The sequence below is a fragment of the Girardinichthys multiradiatus genome, chromosome 8 (assembly GCF_021462225.1).
Source record: "Girardinichthys multiradiatus isolate DD_20200921_A chromosome 8, DD_fGirMul_XY1, whole genome shotgun sequence".
NCBI lineage: Eukaryota > Metazoa > Chordata > Actinopteri > Cyprinodontiformes > Goodeidae > Girardinichthys > Girardinichthys multiradiatus.
The window spans coordinates 7,253,198-7,276,395 of NC_061801.1; the positions used below are offsets into that span (position 1 = coordinate 7,253,198).

The following is a 23,198-nucleotide window of genomic DNA, read 5'->3' on the forward strand; positions in this document are numbered from 1 at the left end:
GTGTCTGGAGAGAGGGACGTCTGGGCGTCTCTGTTGAGTCTGCTGCCCCCGCGACCCGGTCCCGGATAAAGCGGAAGACGACGAGTACGAGTACAAAATGAAAGTAGACAAGTACAACTGGGCATGAGAACATAAGAACTAGCTGAATCCTGATTACACAACCAGCATCCCCTGTGTGTGTGTGTGTGTGTTCTTGTGTTGGCATCACAGTGAGAACCATTTTCCCGATTTCACCATCAAATTGAGGACCGTTTGTACCAAAGTGAGGACATTTTGCTGGTCCTCACGACCTATTTTGCTAACGGTTAGGTTTAGGACTAAGGTATGAATTGAGTTTAGGTTAAGGTTAGGGTGAGGCATGCACTGGTAATTGTTAGGTTTAGGGTTATTGTCAGGGTTAGGGCATAGAAAGGGTTGAAAATGACTGAAAATCAATGGGAGTCAACAGATGGTCCTCACTACATATAGCAAAACAAGAGAGTGTGTGTGTGCGTGTGTATCAGCTTTACAAAGTCTGCCTTTAATCTCTGGATGATCTCAAGATTAACTGTTGTCTGTATGTTAAACCACTCACTGCTCATTATGTTGCTTATTAACCTGATGACTCCTTCTCTCTTGGAGATGCAGGAAACATCATTTCTAAGTAGTTGATCCTGATTTACTGGCCATGATGAGAAGCTTACCACCCTGAGAGCATTTAAGGCTGTAAACGTGATTTTTTTCCCCATTGATCAGCAAAAGTTTTTTGATGATTGCCAATTGAAATTGAATTGTTATTTTTTTAACTGATTAAAAGTTTCAGAGGTTAAAATAAAAGGTTAAAAATATATTTTATTTTACTACCTTAGAAAACAAAGAAAGTGGTGAATATTAGCCTTCACGCCTCCTAATCCCCTCCGTTCTGTTTTACCACAGGCTTTTAGTTTGAGGATTATTATCCCACAAAAAAAAACAGAATGTTTCTTTGATTTTGAATTTATTTAAACAATTTTTTCCTCATTGTTATTTTCTTATATATCATTTTTAAATTGTGTTTGGATTTGTTTTTTCATTTAAAGGGGCCAAATCAGTTAGCAAATACAAGTACATATTCTCAAAAAAGATGCAACATAAATTTCATTTGAGGTTGGTTTATGTTTGAAACTTTGACCTCTCTCCAACTTCCACCCAACAATTCAGCTGAATCTGATTCTGCTTTTAAGAATTTCCACACCCGTCCTGAGTGGAAATTTCTTCCCTGAAGAAAATCTTAACTAACCATGTTTTTACGGCATGGCTGTTGCCGTAGGGGAGATGCAGACGGTTTGGGGTGAGTCTATTATCTGTTGCAGAGGCAGGAAGGAGGAGGGTGCTGGAGGAGAGGTGGGGGTCCTTCCCAGACTCACTGGAGCCTTGCTGTAACAGCCTCATTGAGACTGAATGGGACATCTTAATTACTCCAGTTGTGAAAACTGAAGGAACATGCTTTGATCTTCAGGTTGGGACATCTACTATAAATACGGCCTGCTTGGAGAAACAATCATAAGTCTGTGACCTTTGCAAGTAACCATCCTGAGAAGAACATTCCCCTGACCTAAACTCTGAGCTAAGAAGCCACAAAAGGATTTTTTTCTTCCCAGCTTCCTGCAGAGAGAACCTTTAATCTTCAGCAACCATGAGGGGACATTTCTCCATCGAGTGGATGGCCCAAAGCAGTAAGCCAGCAGTGTCAGGGACTTTCCCCGCTCTAGCACCCGTGCCAGCAGCTTGGGGGACGCATTCAGAGAGTCTGCCGGGTTTTTACTGCAAGCCAAAATCTGAAAAGCTACTAGAGCTGGAGCAGCAATACATCAACACTTTAAGCCAAGAAGCTCCTCAGCACCAAACATCTCCCAGCAATGAAGGTAAGAGTTTAACTCTGTGTATAGTTCAGTCCGGGGGGGTTAAGAGGTGGCAGGTTCATGACTTTTATCTCAACCTTTACCAAAGATCTTCTATTTTGTGAATTTTTATGGGGAAAAGTTAATATTTAAATGATACCTGTCCTAAAGGTACAAATAAATATGGTATTTGGAATTTGAAATTTGAAAAGTAGTTAGGATAGTTAGGGTTAACCTAACCTAACCCTAACCCTAAGGGTAGTTACACAAGCTTCTTTTATTTTTATTTGATCAAATTGCTTTTTTTTTAAACTTAGATTTCAGTTTTAAAACAAATTTGTATCTGTAATATTATAATCAAAATATATTATTTACCGTTTTTAACATACATCCAACAACGTTCTGTTGAACTGGTCTTCTATAATCTTTTGTATGAGATTTTAATTGTTTTATTCTCTACGGCAATTTAAAGATGTTAATGTCAGAAATTCAAATCAGAAGAATTTAGCTTAAATTGTACATTAGTTTTAAAAGACAATAATATATACAGATGTATCTGTAACATATATAATCTGAGAGATTTGTTTATTTCTCATAGAAGTGTATAAAAATATCCACATTTGCTCTTATGTTTAAGTTTTCCTTTGAACCTTCACAGAAACGGTGGTTTATTACCTTCACAATATACCATCAGTGGTGCTTTAGTCTGTGTCTGATGTTAGTAACGTTCATTTAAAGTAATGTCTTCCTTGCTTCTTGCTGTAAGCTGCGAATGAGGCCGGTTTCAGCAGCGGCACCGAGGAGGAGACCTCAGGGTACGAGAGTGAAGGCGGTCAGTCTCATTCCCCGTCCACCCACACCGACAGCGCCTCCTCCACGTCCCCCGTGGGCAGGAGGCCCCGCACAGCCTTCACGGCAGAGCAGATCAGCAGCCTGGAGAGAGCTTTCAAGAGAAACGCTTACCTGGGAACACAAGACAAGGCGGAGCTCTGCAAGAAGCTCAACCTCTCCGACAAACAGGTAACAATCCTCGATTGGCCGACGGTGAATCGCTCGTTGACGAGGTAGCTTTTTAACAGCTCAGATGATTTTCAACTGATCGCTAGGGAAAGTTATAAAGTAACACACTAACCACGCACTGTAATTAGAAGTCATTAGCTCGTTTATATATGTTCATGATGTTTTTATGATCATTTATGACGTTTTTTTAAATGAATAAATACAATTAAGTTTAGATTTAAAAAATGTCTATATTTTAACATTTAGCAAGAAATGCCAATATGTAGCTGAGACTATTTTTCACGAACTTACATGTTACTTTCTGAACCTCAGAAAATTACTTTCTTGAAGTTAATGGATATTTTGGTTACTTTTCAGTATTTAGAGGTCACTCTCTGGAACTTACATTAACTTTCTAAAACCTTCCAAAACTTACATTTAACTTTCCCAAATTTAAAAGTTGCTTTCTAAATCCCACAGGTTACTTTTGGTACAGACAGTTTAATTTCTGAAACTGAAACACTGCTTTAAAATGTATGGCTTACTTTACTGATTAAATAAGGTTACTTTCTGGAACTTCTTGGTTAAATTCCTGAACTAATAGGCTACTGTTCAGTACACTGAAATACATTTTCTGAAGTTAAATGTTATTTTCTTAAACGTAATGGTTACTTTCTGGTACTTAAGCATTATTTCCTGAAAAGTTCTGGGTACTCTTCCAAACATACTGGTTACTTTCAGTACTTAGATGCTATTTTCTGAAGTTTCAGGTTTTTTTTTTTTAACAAACCTACAGGTTACTCTCTGGAACTTTCAGTACTTACAGGTTACTTTGTGAAACTTACAGTGTACTTTAGAGACCTGGATCACACTACAATGCAGGACTTGATACCCTAAGAGCAGCCAGGAAAGTAACCTTTAAGTCAGACAGAAACCAGGTTACAACTAACCTCAAAAAACAGCAGGGTCGGTGAGTATCTTGTGAGTTGGGGAAAGTATCTTGTTGTACCTGGGACAGAATGGGCTGTATTAATTATTGGTGCCAAACCGATTTGAATGTATAAATTGATTAATAAAATGTTGTCTGGGTTTTTTAACGCCTGTGACTGAATTACATAACTTTATTGTTTTATTTGTAAAACTGTTAGCTATGTTTTGTCTCACATAGATTTTGGAATGCGAAGTAAATGCTTGTAAAATTATTTATTATTTAAAACTCCTGCTTCAGCCTAATATGCTCCCATTATAATATCTCTCTTAGATCAGAAACTGGTTCCAGAACAGGCGGATGAAGCTAAAGAGGACGGTGCAGGATGCCTTGGCTCACGCCTGCCAGGCCAATGCTGCCTCTCATTTCATGCATTATCCTGAGCTACATGCCTACAGGCCCGGGCCGTACCCCACATACCACTCAGCGGCAGCAGCGGTGCTGCCAGAGGCCACAACTCCCGCATCCTACGTTCATCCTCCCACCTTTCAGTACAGCTCCCCTCTGTCAAACACCTCCGTTCTGCCCCTGGACCCTTTCTACCAGTACAGCAGCCTCCCAGGAGTCATGCTGCCCACTGCCACCTCTCATCTCAGGGGATCCTACACACCATACCCTCAATACTACTGATCACAGACACTGAAAAGAAACCTTTGGAGCATTTTGCATTTCTGAGACAAAAAAGGATATTTTTTATAACAAAACCGTTGATATCATCCTGTTAAGATTAACGGAACCAAATAGTTTACAATCTCCTAAAATTCCAACATGAACTGGGTGGCGTGCAATAAAATGAACAGTGTGTGAGTGTGTGTGTATCTCTGTGTTTGTACAGTTTTGATCTATTTAAATTTACACTGATGAAGCTGCTTATGTAGAGTTGTGTTTTTATGTGACTGTGAAAATAAATTTAAATAAAGAAAATGTCAGTCAGTCATTTTCTACCGCTTATTCCATAGTGGGTCGCGGGGGAGCTGGTGCCTATCTCCAGCAGTCTATGGGCGAGAGGCAGGGTACACCCTGGACAGATCGCCAGTCCATCACAGGGCAACACACAAACAACCATGCACACACTCATTCATACACCTAAGGTCAATTTAGAGTGACCAATTAACCTAACAGGCATGTCTTTGGACTGTGGGAGGAAGCCGGAGTACCTGGTGAGAACCCACGCATGCACGGGGAGAACATGCAAGCTCCATGCAGAAAGACCCCAGGCTGGGAATTGAACCCAGGACCTTCTTGCTGCAAGGCAACAGTGCTACCAACTGCACCACCGTGCAGCCCAGAAGAAAATGTATTCCTGCCATTTTTCCTGTGTTTTCTGTGTGAGCAGCTGTTCATCCTGGTTGAATAAACAAGTTGCTCAAACAGGCATAGGTAGGCTTTTTATTGAGCAGGAGGGATTTTTAGTAAAGTTATATTTTATACTAGTAATGCTGATCTCTTAAAACTGAAAGGGTATGCAACTAAAATGCTCCTCTGAGTTACTTTAAATGCATCTAAGCTATCAAAGACACAAGGTGTCGCAAAATTGAAAAAAACTCATTTTAATTGGAGAATATAGGTCATATGCCAAATGATAAAACCGAGACATCAAACAGTCCTGTAAATTGATTAAACACTGATTAGTATGTTCTTATTTGACATAGTGAAAATGATAATAGATAATAATCTGGTCATGTTGAGTGTTGGAACATTTTACATCTGGACTGGGCTACATTCAATTCAATTCAGTTTTATTTATATAGCGCCAATTCACAACACATGTTGTCTCAAGGCACTTCACAACAGTCAGGTACATACGTTCCTATTAATCCTAACAATTGAACAGTGCAGTCGGAGTTAGCTTTTTATTCAAATTGGATAAAAAGTTTTTCTATCTAAGGAAACCCAGCAGATTGCATCCAGTCAGTGACTTTCAGCATTCCCTCCTCCTGGATGAGCATGTAGAGACAGTGGACAGTCACTGGCGTTGACTTTGAAGCAATCCCTCATACTGAGCATGCATGTCGCGACAGCGGAGAGGAAAAATTCCCTTTTAACAGGAAGAAACCTCCAGCACAACCAGGCCCAGTGTGAGCGGCCATCTTCCACAATTGACTGGGGGTTTGAGAGAACAGAGCAGAGACACAAAGAGAACAAAGAAGCACTGATAAAGGAGTACTTTCTATGGGAAGGAAAAGTAAATGTTAATGGATGTAGCTCCTTTAGTCGTTTCACCTAGAAGGAAAGAACAGATAAACTCTGAGCCAGTTTTCAAGGTTAGAATCTGAAAGAGAGCACATATAATTAGTCACAGTAAAAGCTCAGTCAATTTCCATGTCTAGGAGAGAGAAAGGGTTAAACACTAAAAGACAGGGCTATGTGGATCATCGGTAGAGGGTGAGCATTAAGTTGTTGCCAGCAGAAGCTCGGACGATTCCCCTCTCCAGAAAGGTGTCACAGGTAGACACAGAGTCAGGCCAGGTGTAGCTTCTAGGAAGAGAAAAGAGAGAACAAGGTTAAAAGCTGAAATAACAGCAAACAATGCAAAATTGGAGGGTAGTGTGAGAATGTAGCGAAGAGGGTGAAAGTGGTCGTTATGTCCTCCAGCAGCCTAAGCCTATAGCAGCATAACTACACAGATAGTTTCAGTTCAGATTATTTAGTTAAACGGCGCTTATTTACAACAATGTCGTCTCAAGGCACCCCACAAAGGGTCCCACTGATGGTCATTGTTATACTAAAAACCACAATGATTGGGATACCTCCCTCTGTCAGACTGATTATAACCATTGGAAAAGAGAAGAGGTCATACAGGTAGCAGAAATGGAGGGTGTGTTTGCACCTCAACCATAACTGAGCCGGTTTAGGCTAAACCTGACTCCCCCTTACTCCAACCAACAGGGAGGGAAGAAGACGGAGGTAAAAAATAAGGAAGATAGCTCAGGATAAACTAAGCCACTCTAACTATAAGCTTTATCAAAAAGGAAAGTTTTAAGCCTAGCCTTAAAAGTAGACAGGGTGTCTGCCTCACGGACTAAAACTGGGAGCTGGTTCCACAGGAGAGGAGCCTGATAACTAAAGGATCTGCCTCCCATTCTACTTCTAGAGACTCTAGGAACCACCAGTAAACATGCAGTCTGAGAACGAAGTGCTCTGTTAGGAACATATGGAACAATCAGATCTCTGATGTATGATGGAGCTAGATCATTAAGGGCTTTATATGTGAGGAGGAGAATTTTAAATTCTATTCTGGATTTAACAGGGAGCCGATGAAGGGAAGCTAAAATAGGAGAAATATGATCTCTCTTTTTAATTTTCATCAGAACTCTTGCTGCAGCATTTTGAATCAGCTGAAGGCTTTTAACTGCATTTTGAGGACATCCTGATAGTAACGAATTACAATAGTCCAGCCTTGAAGTAACAAATGCATGGCTCAGTTTTTCAGCGTCACTCCTAGATAGGATATTTCTAATTTTGGCAATGTTCCGGAGATGAAAGAAGGAAATCCTAGAAACCTGTTTAATATGGGATTTAAATGACATGTCCTGGTCAAAAATAACACCAAGGTTTTTTACTTTATTATCAGAGGTCAATTTAACGCCGTCCAGGTTAAGTGATTGACTAAGCAGTTTCTTTTTTAAAGACTCCGGTCCAAAGACGACAACTTCTGTCTTGTCTGAATTTAGAAGCAAAACATTTAACATCATCCAAGTTTTTATATCTTCAAGACATGCTTGTGGTCTATCTAACTGGTTGGGCTCATCAGGATTTATGGATAAGTAAACCTGAGTATCATCAGCATAACAGTGAAAATTTATTCCATGCTGCCAAATAATTTGACCTATTGGAAGCATATATATAGTAAAGAGAATTGGCCCAAGTACTGAGCCCTGTGGTATTCCACAATTAACCCCGGAGTTTAAAGATGATTTATCATTTACATGAACAAACTGGAATCTGTCAGACAGATAAGATTTAAACCAGCCTAGCGCTGTTCCCCTGATCCCTACAGCATATTCCAGCCTTTCTAAGAGAATTTTGTGATCGACTGTATCAAATGCAGCACTGAGATCTAACAGAACCAGAATAGACACTAGTCCATTATCTGAGGCCATAAGAATATCATTAGTGACTTTCAGCAGAGCTGTTTCAGTGCTATGATGAGCTCTGAAACCTGACTGAAACTCTTCAAACAGGTCATTGCTGTGTAGATGCTCTCACATTTGATTAGCAACAATTTTCTCAAGAATTTTAGATAAGAATGGAAGATTGGATATAGGTCTGTAATTTTTCAAGTCATCTCGATCAAGCGAAGGTTTCTTAAGTAAAGGTTTAATTACAGCTAACTTAAAAGCCTGTGGTACATATCCATTTACTAAAGATAGATTAATCATATCTAAAATGGGGCTGGTAATCAGAGGGAACACTTCCTTAAATAATTTGGTCGGGATTGGGTCTAACATACAAGTTGAAGGTTTAGATGAAGCTAATATTTCTGATAACTCAGGAAGCTACACAGGATCAAAACAGTCCAAACACAAATAAGGTTCTGCAGTTATTTCCAATGTTGTCTCACTTGCTGAGGATGAAGTAATCATCTTTGGGAGTATGTCAAAGATTTTCTTTTTAATAGAATCAATTTTATTTAAGAAGAATCCCATAAAGTCATGGCTGCTAAGAGCTAAGGGAATGGATGGCTCAACAGAGCTATGATTCTGTGTAAGTTTAGCAACTGTACTAAAGAGAAACCTAGGATTATTCTTGTTCTCTTCTATTAATGATGAGAAATAAGCTGTTCTAGCTTGGCGAAGTGTCTTTTTATACAACAGTAGGCTATTTTTCCAGATTAAGTAGGAATCCTCTAGGTGTATAGAGCGCCATTTTCTCTCCAATTTTCTAACATTGTGCTTTAAAGTATGCAGCTCTGAATTAAACCAAGGAGCTAGCCTCCTATTAATGATTACCTTCTTTTTCAAGGGGCTGCATTGTCTAATGCATCACGCAATGATGAAGAAACACTATGAACAAAAGAATCAATTTGTGAAGGGGCAGAAACAGAATTATTGCCCTCCATTGTGCTTTTTAGTGATAATGAGGAAATTAAAAGTGGAACAGATTCTTTAAAGGTTGTTACAGCATCGCCTGATAATGATCTGCTATAATGAAATTTTCTTTCAGGTGTGGAGTACTCGGTTAAATTAAACTCAAAGGTTATTAAGAAATGGTCACAGGACAGGGTTATGAGAGAATATTGTTATGTCTTTACACTCAATGCCATATGTCAGCACAAGGTCCAGAGAATGAAGACAAAGGTGGGTAGGTTTGTTAATGTTTTGATCAAAGCCAATTGAGTCTAAGATAGCATTAAACGCTATATTTAGGCTATCACTTTCAGCGTCTACATGAATGTTAAAATCCTCCACTATAATAACTTTATCTATATTTAACACTAAATCAGATAAAAGGTCTGAAAACTGATCTAAAAATTGAGAGTAAGGGCCTGTTGGACAGTACAAAACAACAAACAGAAGAGGTTTTAGTGCTTTGCAATTTGGATGAGGAAAACTAAGGATTAAATATTCAAAAGAGTTGTAGCTATTGATTGGTCTGGGGCTAATCAATAAATCCGACTGAAAGATGGTTGCTACTCCTCCTCGCCCAGTAATTCGAGGAATGTGAAAATTTAAATAATTAGTAGGAGTTGACTCATTTATAGTAACATAATCCTATAGTAAAATAATCCTCTTGCTGCAGCCAGGTTTCTGTGAGGCAAAGTAAATCAATCTTATTGTCACAAATCAGGTCACTAATTAGAAATGTCTTTGAAGAGAGAGATCTTATGTTCAGTAAGCCACATTTAATTGTTTTATTTTTCTTTTCGGTCTGAGTTGTGTTTATTTTTATTAGATTTTCCTGATTTCCTCCTTTTAGATTATTTTTTAATCTATTCAATTTTGGCCGTTGGCGAGACACTGTCTTAATAGGGTAATGGGTGGGTAGCAGTACAGAAGCTGCAGAAAGGAGTGTTAAACTACGACCCTGCTTCCTGGTCTGAACCCTGGGTTGTCAGAGTTTTGGAGAACTAATAAATTCAGCCAGATTCCTAGAAAGAAGAGCAGCTCCATCCAAAGTGGGATGGATGCCGTCTCTCCGGATCAGACCAGGTTTTCCCAAAAACCTGGTACATGCCAACTCCAGAGGATGATGATAAAGAGCATTAGACAGATGAGAACAGAGGAATAATGTTTGTAGATTTCATCATCTAGAATTTTAAATCTTATAAAAATATCCATGAAAACAAAAAAGATAAAGCTGAAAATGATGTCCGTTTTATGGTTCTGACTTTTATATGTCACCACACACTGTGAGGAGGATGGATTGCAGCAAACAGTGGCACCTTGATGTCATCAAGTCTCCAAAGAAACCATTTGTTATAGGTCTTTTGAACACATCATTAACAGGGATACCAAGAAAACAGTATGTGCATGGTTGTTTGACCGGTGTTTCTCTGTTGCCCTGTGATGGACTGGTGTCCTGTCCTGGGTTTCCCCCGCTTCTTGCCCAATTAAAATTAGAGATAAGCACTACCCACCACCCCTGTGACCCTGCAAGGATAAGCGGGTATAGATGACGGACGGACAGACGGACATCAAAATGTGTGGCTGATATTTGAAGAATTGCCTCATTTGAAATGGTTGGTTTCCTCCATTGCTTCTTGCCACTGCAACTCAATCTTTGTCTCATTTGACCACAAACCTTTTCTCCGGAAGACTTTTTACATTGCACTGTGGACAGATGACTACTTCAGTCAAGCTTGAAAGTGCTGATTTTCTTGATGATTCTTCAGCACCATCTCAGTCTGACATGATGTAAATCTTGCACCATTTTGGAAAGCGAAACTGATGTTCAAGCAGTTCTCAGCTGATAGCAAGCTTCAGTGCTGGTGGTTTGTAAGTTGTTGACTTTATGAAGTTTCCTATGGCAACAAAGTCCTTTATGATGCCTGGCAGCACAGGTAAGAGTTTGGAACTTGATTTACGGGTTTTTACTGGATTGTGATTTGAAGGGAGTATATCTGATGACATCATATAGTAGAATAAACAAAATTTGACATTTGTTATTTGAATGAAATAAACATATTTCAGTTTTACTATTATAAGCGCTCTTTATTACTTGAGTTTTCCCATGTTAAACCACATCCAGTCTTTCATGTACAGAAATATATACACAAAAGAGCAATAAAACAATATTATATTGTCATTCAAACTTACAGTAGATGTCATGGATACTAGACTAGGAAGAAGTAGAAGCAAAATAACGGTTGGCTGAGTATACAATGGTGTCATGCCATCTGGTGTCAAAACCGGGTAATGCAACAGCAATGTAGCATCGCTACAGCTTAGAAAACCACCAACACGTTTTTCTCCAATAGTATTTTGCGTTATTACATTTAAAGGACGGGGAAGTCCCGTTGTATCAGTGAGAAAGAAACAAAAATTATCCAAACAATTTCTGATACCATTCAAAACATTTTAAAACGACGGCTTTAAAGGTGTTATATTACACAAACACAACTTTAATGTAAAACAAGGTTTGAGAAGTACGCATTTGCTGACATAACTCAAGTGTGGACCAATGGCTGACAAGCGATTTTAAAGATGGACGATAGCACGGAAATTTATTGACCAATAAAAACGCCGTAACGGTGTGAACACGTTGAAGTGGCAAGTGTTTTGGCCAATCACAGCGCTTCAATAGTGAACGTAAGGGGAGGGTGCGCGACGCTTGCTGACAACTGCACGCAAAGAGCTGCTGCGCAGAAAGAGGGGGGCAGAAGCCGAATGGTGGTGCTGAAGATGGCGGATGGCGACAGTGGGAGTGAGCGCGGTGGAAGTAGCGGAGGAGGAGGCTTCCAGCACTTTCAGAGAGACCAGGAGACCCAGGAGCTGGCGAGCAAGCGCCTTGACATTCAAAACAAGCGTTTCTACTTGGATGTCAAGCAGAACAGTAAAGGCAGGTTCATTAAAATCGCCGAGGTAGGGGCCGGGGGCTCCAAAAGTCGCTTGACCCTCTCGCTGTCAGTTGCGGCGGAGTTCCGTGACTACCTCGGGGATTTCATCGAGCACTACGCCCAGCTGGGGCCTAGCACGCCGGAGCAAATAGCCCATGCCACCGCGGGTGAAGACGGTGGGCCGAGGCGAGCTCTAAAGAGCGAATTTCTTGTTCGGGAAAACCGCAAGTACTACCTCGACTTGAAGGAGAACCAGCGGGGTAGGTTCCTGCGCATCCGGCAAACCGTAAACCGCGGACCTGGCTTTGGAGTCGGGGGGCCCGTGGGTGGCATGCTTGCCGGCCAGACCATTGCCCTTCCGGCGCAAGGGCTAATAGAGTTCAGAGACGCCCTTGCTAAGCTCATAGATGATTATGGGGGAGATGACGGGGAGCTGACGGGGGGCACGGTCCCGGGGGGCTACAGCGAGCTTCCCGAGGGCACCTCCATCATGGTGGACTCCAAGCGCTTCTTTTTCGACGTCGGATCCAACAAATACGGAGTGTTCCTGCGGGTGAGCGAGGTGAAGCCCAGCTACAGGAACTCTATCACCATTCCGTTCAAAGCCTGGAGCAAGTTCGGAGGAGCCTTCTGCAGGTATGCCGAGGAGATGAAGGAGATCCAGGAGCGGCAGAGGGACAAGATGTACGAGAGGAGAGAAGAGTCCGAGGGGGACGACGTGGATGACGACTGAGAACGCGAATTACAGCAGCTGTTAGTCCAGCTACTCCACAGATGTGCAACATAGGGGTATTTTTCATAAAAGAAGAAAAAAAGCAGAAACGACAGATAAAAGTGCATGACAAATCGTGCTGTAATAGCCTACTAAAGTATTGTGGCGTAAAAAAGTACATGTTCAGGGACTTATTGGTGTATTATCTCAAAAGTTTGTAGGTTTAAGGGTTGGAGTGGTTGTGTGATTCTCTGAAAGTGGAAAATATGTGTAAATGAGATATCTCATTGGTTTAAAAAAAAGAGTGAGTTATGCTTTGATGTTTAACGAAAAAGAGGAAAGACATGCTACTAAAACCAGCAGATTGGTTTTTATAACTAGAACTGAAACCAATGATTACTATCCAGTTTGGAACCTAGTGTATATTTAAAGAGTGAGGACCTGCTTAAGAGGATTTCCTTGCTTGAGTTTAGGAGAAGGCGAGCATCCATCCTGTTCTGGTCCAGGTCTCTCCTCTGTGGGCAGTTTGTGGGAGTCTCGTAAGTCAGTTTGAAGAACTGGAGAGGAATTTATAGAGAGCTGCTGCCAGTGATCTATTTCAGCAAATGGAGAGCTGTCAAACAAGCATGCATCTGTAGGCTGTCAATCGAAAGATTACCCAAAATGTTAGGGGGAAGCTGCCGAGAGGGTTATGTGCAAGCCCGAACAACAACGGCCTCATGGAATGAATTAAAGCTTTGACTCCAGCAGTCAGTTACAGTGCAGGTCAGCTGGGTTTTATGTTATACATACAATTTTTAGCAAAGCTAAATTTATGGTGTCTTCAGTAGGATGAGCACCAGAGCATCCCTGGCGCTGCGTTAAACATGCGGGAAGCGGGCCTCAGAGTGGACAACACACAGGGACTTATCCAGTGGTCATTAGCTCCTACACAACAAGGGTCCAAATGTCTAGCGCTTGGCAGGCGAGCGCTGCTTCAGATACAGCGAGGAGTTTTCCCATCAGGCTTTCTGTGGTGGTCCGGGGCTGGAAAGATGAGGTCTGGTACAGCTTAGGCCTGTATCTGACATCTTCAGACATGTCAAAGACCCTGGACAGATGTGCATTGATGGATGTTTTCCTTTTTTATTCTTTTTTTTCCAAAAGAAGTATATTGAAATAAAATTCAGCTTACATGACATATATTATAAAGCAAACCAGCAAAATATATTTTCAAATACTTATAAAGAAAATGTATTATCTAAAGGAGTTTCATGACTAAAAATAAAAATAAATTTTCATAGAACAAAGATGTGATTTAAAGTTCCAGATTTTTGTTTCATTTTGTTCTTCCCAGAGTGAAATTATAAGATTTCCTTGATTAAAACAAGTTTAAATTTACCATTCAGTGTTGTGATTTTTATGTGCTATTAAGACATGGGGTTTTCTTTAAAGTTACTTTATTTACTCCACATTTGATCAAACTGATCAATTATCATTGCAGTAACCTGAGCTTAGCTGTGATCTTCACATTATGGTAACCCTGGTTTCACAAGATTTACACAGAAACGTTTGGAAAGTTTTAAAAGTCTGAATTTTGATGCATTGACTAAAGAGAAAAAATAAAGAGGATTTAGCTCATTTGACTGTTAGACTCTGTTCTATTAAGAGCCGAAAAGCCAAATATTCAGGGCAATTCTTCTGGTTTTAATGTCACACTTACATTTTTCAGATTAAACACATTTTAATATCTGACCAAACAACCTGAGTTTATACAAAAAGCAGTTTTTTAATATTTAATTTAAAAACGTTTTTTAATGAGAAATCTTTCAGCTCCTAAAATGTGGAGAATTTGTCAGTAGCCAAAATAACAATAGTAAGTATCGTTAGTGTTTGGTTTGGGGCCGATCTCTTACAAAACCTTTTTTTTTTTTTTTTTTTTTTATATAACTCAAAGTTATGATCCTAATGTTTTCACTTTTTTGCTGCAGCTTTAGAATCTCAAAATTTCACGGACAGCCCTCCTTTCTGTCAGGATATTAAACATTTTCTGGCGTAGCTTTGAACAGTTTTCCATTTTTTCTTTATCATGCACTTTCTGTGTTATTAAAGCATTTCTGGACAGTGGAGAAGTTACTGAAAATATCAAGCGGAACAAATCATAGATGTCCTGATTTGATATTTTTTAATGATTCCCTTCATATCCCGTCCTGCACCAATGGCTTTTTAAGGTTTTAATATTTACTAAAGTAGTTGGTTGTAAATGTTTTTAACTTAAGATGGACAGGACCTTCCTGAGGATGTGTCTCCAGTAGGGTCACGTTCTTGTCATTGTTCAGGACTAAATTGGCAGGGTAGCTTTAAAAGGTGTTGATGTGTTGTACCCAACATTTTCTAAAGAAGATTTTGCCCTAACATAATAATAAAAAAAAAAGTATCTGCATCTAACACCTGTGTTTTCAGGCCAGATTTGCTTCATTCTAGAGTTGTGGTCAAAGGGTGCACGAAAATGTTAAGAGGGCCTGGACATCTCTGCCTTAAACAGACTCGGATGTTTGCCATTTGTATCCTTAAAGAACATGAAGTCAAGAGGAGTTTACTCGGTTGCTCAGTTGGATATACTTCTAGCTGTTTTTCCCCTTTTTAAAATATGTCAGCGATGCAAAGTGATATGTTAACGGTGGTAGATTCTCTTACTGAGCAAACAGCCTTTTGTTTGTCCTATAATTTGATGCGCTACATACAGGTCCTTCTCAAAATATTAGCATATTGTGATAAAGTTCATTATTTTCCATAATGTCATGATGAAAATTCAACATTCATATATTTTAGATTCATTGCACACTAACTGAAATATTTCAGGTCTTTTATTGTCTTAATACGGATGATTTTGGCATACAGCTCATGAAAACCCAAAATTCCTATCTCACAAAATTAGCATATCATTAAAAGGGTCTCTAAACGAGCTATGAACCTAATCATCTGAATCAACGAGTTAACTCTAAACACCTGCAAAAGATTCCTGAGGCCTTTAAATCTCCCAGCCTGGTTCATCACTCAAAACCCCAATCATGGGTAAGACTGCCGACCTGACTGCTGTCCAGAAGGCCACTATTGAGACCCTCAAGCAAGAGGGTAAGACACAGAAAGAAATTTCTGAACGAATAGCCTGTTCCCAGAGTGCTGTATCAAGGCACCTCAGTGGGAAGTCTGTGGGAAGGAAAAAGTGTGGCAGAAAACGCTGCACAACGAGAAGAGGTGACCGGACCCTGAGGAAGATTGTGGAGAAGGGCCGATTCCAGACCTTGGGGGACCTGCGGAAGCAGTGGACTGAGTCTGGAGTAGAAACATCCAGAGCCACCGTGCACAGGCGTGTGCAAGAAATGGGCTACAGGTGCCGCATTCCCCAGGTCAAGCCACTTTTGAACCAGAAACAGCGGTAGAAGCGCCTGACTTGGGCTACAGAGAAGCAGCACTGGACTGTTGCTCAGTGGTCCAAAGTACTTTTTTCGGATGAAAACAAATTCTGCATGTCATTCGGAAATCAAGGTGCCAGAGTCTGGAGGAAGACTGGGGAGAAGGAAATGCCAAAATACCAGAAGTCCAGTGTCAAGTACCCACAGTCAGTGATGGTCTGGGGTGCCGTGTCAGCTGCTGGTGTTTGTCCACTGTGTTTTATCAAGGGCAGGGTCAATGCAGCTAGCTATCAGGAGATTTTGGAGCACTTCATGCTTCCATCTGCTGAAAAGCTTTATGGAGATGAAGATTTCATTTTTCAGCACGACCTGGCACCTGCTCACAGTGCCAAAACCACTGGTAAATGGTTTACTGACCATGGTATCACTGTGCTCAATTGGCCTGCCAACTCTCCTGACCTGAACCCCATAGAGAATCTGTGGGATATTGTGAAGAGAACATTGAGAGACTCAAGACCCAACACTCTGGATGAGCTAAAGGCCGCTATCGAAGCATCCTGGGCCTCCATAAGACCTCAGCAGTGCCACAGGCTGATTGCCTCCATGCCACGCCGCATTGAAGCAGTCCTTTCTGCAAAAGGATTCCCGACCAAGTATTGAGTGCATAACAGTACATGATTATTTGAAGGTTGACTTTTTTTGTATTAAAAACACTTTTCTTTTATTGGTCGGATGAAATATGATAATTTTGTGAGATAGGAATTTTGGGTTTTCATGAGCTGTATGCCAAAATCATCCGTATTAAGACAATAAAAGACCTGAAATATTTCAGTTAGTGTGCAATGAATCTAAAATATATGAATGTTAAATTTTCATCATGACATTATGGAAAATAATGAACTTTATCACAATATGCTAATATTTTGAGAAGGACCTGTAGAGCTGGGCTGCTGTCCTGCAGTTTTTTGACCTGTTCCACATCCAACACACCTGAATCGTAGGTCTGGTTTACCTCCTCATGCACTCCTGCTAATGACCTAATTATGAGATTCAGGTGTGTTGACAGGCACATCTAAACGTTGGAGAATGCTGGCCCTCGGGGACTGGAGTTTGAAGCCTGTGTCATAAAGGGATAGTTCGTATTTTTTTTTTAACTGTTCTGTTGAGAGGTTATGTGAAGCTGAGAAGGTACAGGATACTTTTTAACATACTCAGAGCAGGTCTGAGACTAAAAGTAGATGTCTTCTATCTTTACTCCAATTTCAGAAATATCTCTGAACCTCTTGTTCACATTTTCATGCAAGTCTACTGTAATTAACAACAGAGACTGATAGTTTGTAGCCCAGTGCCAGTTACCTTGGATTGAAAACATGTATTGCAAGATGGAGCATATCTGAGCAGAAGAACTAAACTCTGGAAAGGTCAGGCAATGATTTGGTTTCCACCTAAACCAGTATAATATTTTGGTTTTTTACATTTCTTTATCATTGTAATACATAGTTGCTCTAACCTGGCAGTTGCATATGCAATATGTTGCCCCATGAAAATGAATATAATGGACTAACCTACTATGCTCTTTCCTGTGAATACCAATAGCTTTTTATGCAAGCAAGTATTCTATAGACTAAATAAATCCACCTTAGTGTTGCGTAAATTAATAGTTTTAGACCTCCGGGAACATGAAATCCATATTTACATAAAGGCTCCAAAAGAATGATCTACTTCGATTAAGATATTTACTTCTTGTAACCTTTTAACAGTTCTCCACCTAAAAAAAATGTAACTGTCCAATAGAGCTGTAACATAAACATAGTATGTAATTATGGACCCAAATCCTTCAAAGCATCAGAAGACCAACATAGAAAAATTGTTCAGAAGTTAAAAGTATTGGCCTCAAGGGCATTGTGTCAACAACCTTCCTCCTGGAAATTTAAATAAAAAATATTTTGAAATTGGATAAGAAGTTACATTTTGATGTGGTGGTTAGTTTTGTTACCTCTCAGCAGTTCTGGGTTGTCAATGGAGGTTGCATGTTCTCCCCTTTCAAGATTCAGGGTGTTCTTCAGGTTCCCCCAGCTACTCACCATATTCCAAAGACATGCATGTTGGGTTAATTGAGGACTAGACTGACTAGTGATCATGACTGAACCCTGAATCTTGCCTATTAACTGCAGGAGAAAACCATCTTTTAAACATTTTCAACAAGCTATTGATAAAAAAGCTCAATAAGAGCATGGACCAGTGTAGGATGAGTGATCAAGCTTTTTCTTAATTTCCAGGAAATGGATATATTGAAAAATAATTCAGATATGTGACTTTTCTGGTCAGAGACTTACATGTACACATTGAAATATGAAACAACACAAACAATAGAACAACAGTGGATTCTTGGTCAGTTTGATAGATGCAATCCTTTTTTTAAAAGAATTTACAAAAGGATTGCTTTTGTAAATGGCACAGATCGTAGCCCTTTTGCCTTGCAGCAAGAAGGTCTAGGGTTTCGACTCCCCGCCAGGGGTCTTTCTGCATGTTCTCCCTGTGCATGTGTGAGTTCTCACTAGGTACTCCGGCTTCCTCCCACAGTCCAAAAATATGACTGTTAGGTTAATTGGTCTCTCTAAATTGCCCTTAGGTGTGAATGGGTCACATGGTTGTTTGTCCTCTGTGTTGCCCTGCGATGGATTGGCGACCTGTCCAGGGTGTGCCCTGCCTCCTGCCCTTAGAGTGCTGGAGATAGGCACCAGCTACCTCGCGACCCACTATGGAAGAAGCAGTATAGAAGATGACTGACTGACAAAAGGATAGCATTTTAAATTTTGAATTAATTAGTTTGGATCCTGTTGTTATTTTTGACCATTTCTAAGTTGACTTTAACATATACCTTGTGATTTGCGAGGAGATAATCAGGACTGTTAAAGCTCCACACAACAAGAGCCTGTCCTTCAGCCTGAGTCAAGACGATGAATTGCTGCTGCCTCATCACTCCGTGCACTCCTCCAATAAACACTTTGTGTGGAAGTGTACAGCTGAACATTTGAGGAAGAGACAGGTGAAAGAGTTCAGGGTAACTTGACTCCCTCCTCCTCCCCCACCTCTCCTGGTGATCCCGTTGTCTGAGCCGGTTTACTGGTCCTTCTTCGGGTGAGTTTTGGCAGCTGCCTGGAACCCATGCGTATGCTGCAAGGGTGTGCTGACAGGGCACGCTGGCTATTTAAATATGGGTAGCCTCCACAGACTTAACATTGCTGATTCTGGAGTCAGCTGTGCCATAAGAATCCACATTGCCTGGGGGGGGGGGGAACAGAGTCGCACAAGAATCTAATTGTGCTGAGGTCTGCTCACATGTGGCACACACAAGATCCTCTTGCTGAAACACACTAAGCTATGTGCAGACAGGTAGAGAAAATGTAACTGTAGGAAGCATTGTGTTTCAGCTTCACGCGGAGGTCAGCTGATCCATTCGGTAGAGCTACCAATTAGTTCAGCGGCTTCATGAAATGAAATAAAGAACTAAAACTAGTACATATACAGGCTGGAAGAAAAACTGTTTCCCGTTGAAAGTTTTAGAGTATTATGCTAAGAGGTTCTACAGAAGTCTCATCTTTTAGCCACATTTAGGATTGTATGTGCTACTGTAATACTCTTAATATACAGACCCATTCATTCAATTAGAATATTATTGAAAAGTTCATTTATTTCAGTAACACAATTATAGAGTTGAAGGTGAAATATGCACAAGTACAGTGACTCACTATGACTTGCACAGGCATGCCGAGTGGTTATTTTAACCCTTTTAAGCTTTCAGATATTTCCAGAGAAAGTCGTATAGCAGCAGTATTTTTATGCATGTTCTTAGGTAATCTCCTAAAACAAAAACAGACACAATCCCAGATGATTTCACTGCTAAACCTTTTCCCAAATGCAAGATCACAAGACCTTATTTTCAAACATTCATTGGAGGAATAAGAATCTGAATGAAACGGCTCTGTATATTAATTCTTTTTTTCTAAACACTATAGTTTGCTTCTGCAGATGTTTCTATGCATATTGAAGCAGCGTTTAAACTACATGATATTTCCTGGTGTCTAATTGCTGCATACTACACATATATATGTTGAATTTAATTGTACTTTGTGACTGAGAGTTTTGAATTCTAGTGATCTCACACCATGCATTTTTGGACCATTTATTTTAAGAGGTTTTACCTGACCTGAGGCTCAGTTTACTTGAGGTTCTGCTCACACCTGGTATTAACATGCATTCTGCTTGATTCAGATACAAGTTGACAGACTAAAGCCAGATGAATCCCGGATAGCATTAAAATCAAAACCTGCCAGGGGTGTGAATAATTTTGAGCTTAACTGTTAATGCTTAGGTGTTTGAAAGTGGATGATATGAAGGGGATTAGTTGAGCTGTTTGAAAACTGCATCTTGTACATTTTACAGCTACATGGTAACTAACATGTAATGTATTATGTTTGTCTACAGTTCTGTGAACATCTGAACATTTATGTTTTTCAAATGATGGTAAAAACTGTCTTCAACTTTCAAAATACTGTTTTTATATATATTTTTATTTAATGAAGAATGTCATGTGTGTCTGTGTGTTCCCCTGCGATACAAATGGCGATTTGTACAGGGTGTACCCTACCTCTGACCCCTCTGATGATGGATGGATTTTGTAAACAATCTATGTCTCATTTTATTTAAATGACAAAATAATTTGGTGTTTGTGAGTAATGGTAAATGGCCTGAACATGTATAGCGCTTTATCAAGTCCCCAGAGGCCCCAAAGCACTTTACACTACAATCACTCATCCACTCATTCATACACACAGGCTGCCATACACAGCGGCCACCGAGCCCTCTGACAACCATCAGCAGGCAAGTCGGGTGAAAAGTGTCTTGAACGCAATGGACACATCTGAGATGGAGAGAGCGGGGGTTTGAACCAGCAACCCACTGGTTACAGGATGAACTCTATTTTTACTTAGGTGTAAAAACAGCATTTTACTTAAAGATGGAAAAGGTCCTGAAAATCATTCCTGTATGACTTTAGATTTTATAAAATCTTCTGACAACCCTGTATTTTGAATGGAGATAGATCTGACAATAATTTTAGTTAATAATCTTTTGTTGGTGTTTAGCCACTCACACCAAAAATTGTGCTAACACTCATATTCATCATTTGATAACTTCTTTAATTTCACTTGCAAGGACCATGCTGCAAAGATATCAGATTAAAGGTTTACTGAAGGAAGGGGTCCAGGGCTTGGATGAATTTGGACTGAGGACGGGTCATCTGGGGAGACTTGCTTGAAGGCTTGGGAGGAGGAGACTCGGTGTAAGGTGCAATCTTCGGGAAATGGCGTTTTGCCGAGCCCACTTACGACCCTCACAGATGGAACCTACAATGAAGAGGTGAGGATAAATATAAGGAAATAGGGATGAGGGTGATGGGATGAAGAGGAGGAATAGGGATGATAGGGATGGAGTTGAGGGTAAGGGAGACTTTAAAGGATCGGTGAACTGCGTATAAGTAGACTGCTGGGTAATTAGAGGTGTGGCCCTGCTCCCGAACCTACATAACTTCATTTATATTTATATACATGCAGTGAACATTGAAACTGACCAAGATCTTTCTTCTGACTGAAAATAATATTAACGTTGTGGTGCGGGTCAGCCAGAATCCTGACTTCAATCTGGCAGAGAATCTGTGGAGGAAGCTAAACATTAAGGTGATAGTAAGAAGGCGTTCCTACTGCAAAGACTTGCAGCTCATCACCAGAAGACAAATCATCAAAATATCAGAGGAAACATGCCAAAAGCTGGTCAGCAATGATATGAAGGCTTTGATTGCTGTAATGCTTGTACATATTTTACATTGATTTTTAAGAGGTTTATAAATAATTTTCACAACACGATTTTTTTATTAAAATCTAAATAAAAACAGATACAATCTTTTGTCCATTATTTTGCTATCTGTAGTTGGAAAACCGTCTCATCTCCTATCACAAACAAACTTCTTGCTTGAATAGAAATAGTTTTAAATCTAAATCAACCAAATGCATGAAACATGTTGGGCTAGGCTGTAAACATGTTTCATTCATTCTCATAATTTACATCATAATCTGTCAATAATCTATCAACCAACAGCATCAAGGGGCGCAGCAGCTGCGCAGGAATTAGGCAGGCGACCCGTGTACAGATGCTTCTTTGAGGCGGTTGTCCCGAGTTCGAGTCCCGGGCTGTCGACGTTTGCTGCATGTCTTCCCCTTCCCTCCACCCCCTTTCCTGTTCGCCCATCAAAATCCTGAGAAACTACAGGCCACTAGTGACTAAACTAACTACCTTAAGTAGGAATTATTTTCCTGTCCCTGGGATCACTTTGGAATATCTGTTAAAATAATGTTCACCAATCGATTTAAATAATAATTTCACAAAATCAAGGATTTAATTTAGTTACAAAATACAAACCATAAAAAAAGAGACCAACATTACTTTTTTACTATTTCTAAATGTGAAAAGGTTTATGAATAAGCGATTAATGTGAAATATTGTCTGCTCCAAATAAAGTTTTAATTTTTAATCGAGCGTTTTCTTGACCCCTCTCTGAAGTTTAAGGAAGGACTCCTGGCCCAATTTTTAATTTTATTATCCAACAGTAATTCTGATGGGAAAAAATGTTTAGGAGAAAAACTTCAGGGAGGGATTCCAAGCTTCCAAGACACTTTTTCTCAGCATGAGAAAAACCACCATATCAGAAGAATCAGAATGCCTTACACCCCTTTGCGATCCAGGCTGGATCTCCAGATCTGGGGCCCTCACCAACCTATTTCTGAACTCAATGGGTGGGTAAGGCTTGTTGTTGTGTTCCAGGCACGTCCCACCAGGACAGGCTCAGGGGACGGCCCAGGACATGCTGGAAGAGCTTTGTCTCTCAGCTGACCTAGGAACGTCTTGGGCTTCCCCCAAAGGAGCTGAAGGAGGTGGAAGGGAAGTCTGGGCGTCTCTGCTGAGACTGTTGCCCTCGCAACCTGGTTTCGGATAAGAGTTTTTGTTTTTGTCTGTCTGAGTCAGAACTCAGGCAGCCGGAGGTTCTGGAAGAGGAAAACATCACTGGACTGAGCTGCTAACAAGGGATAAAATTTGTGGAAGGTATAGCCACATCACAGACAGTCAATAAAAGAACATTTATCTATTATATTGAACCGCATTGTTTAAATGAGAATGCATCGGTAAATAA

The 23,198-nt window shown here is 40.2% G+C and overlaps 2 protein-coding genes across 2 annotated transcripts; both read left to right on the plus strand.

The window, feature by feature from the left end:
- Positions 1–375: 375 nt before the first annotated feature.
- ved (ventrally expressed dharma/bozozok antagonist) lies at positions 376–4,769 on the plus strand. Its single transcript, XM_047373260.1, has 3 exons — positions 376–1,883; positions 2,626–2,879; positions 4,120–4,769. The coding sequence occupies exons 1-3, from the start codon at positions 1,655–1,657 to the stop codon at positions 4,474–4,476; spliced, it is 840 nt and encodes a 279-aa protein (XP_047229216.1). The 5' UTR covers positions 376–1,654; the 3' UTR covers positions 4,477–4,769.
- Positions 4,770–11,590: 6,821 nt separating this feature from the next.
- purbb (purine-rich element binding protein Bb) lies at positions 11,591–13,937 on the plus strand. The gene has a single exon (XM_047373675.1). It carries the CDS (start codon positions 11,676–11,678, stop codon positions 12,576–12,578), a length of 903 nt encoding a protein of 300 aa, XP_047229631.1. The 5' UTR covers positions 11,591–11,675; the 3' UTR covers positions 12,579–13,937.
- The last annotated feature ends 9,261 nt before the right edge of the window (positions 13,938–23,198 follow it).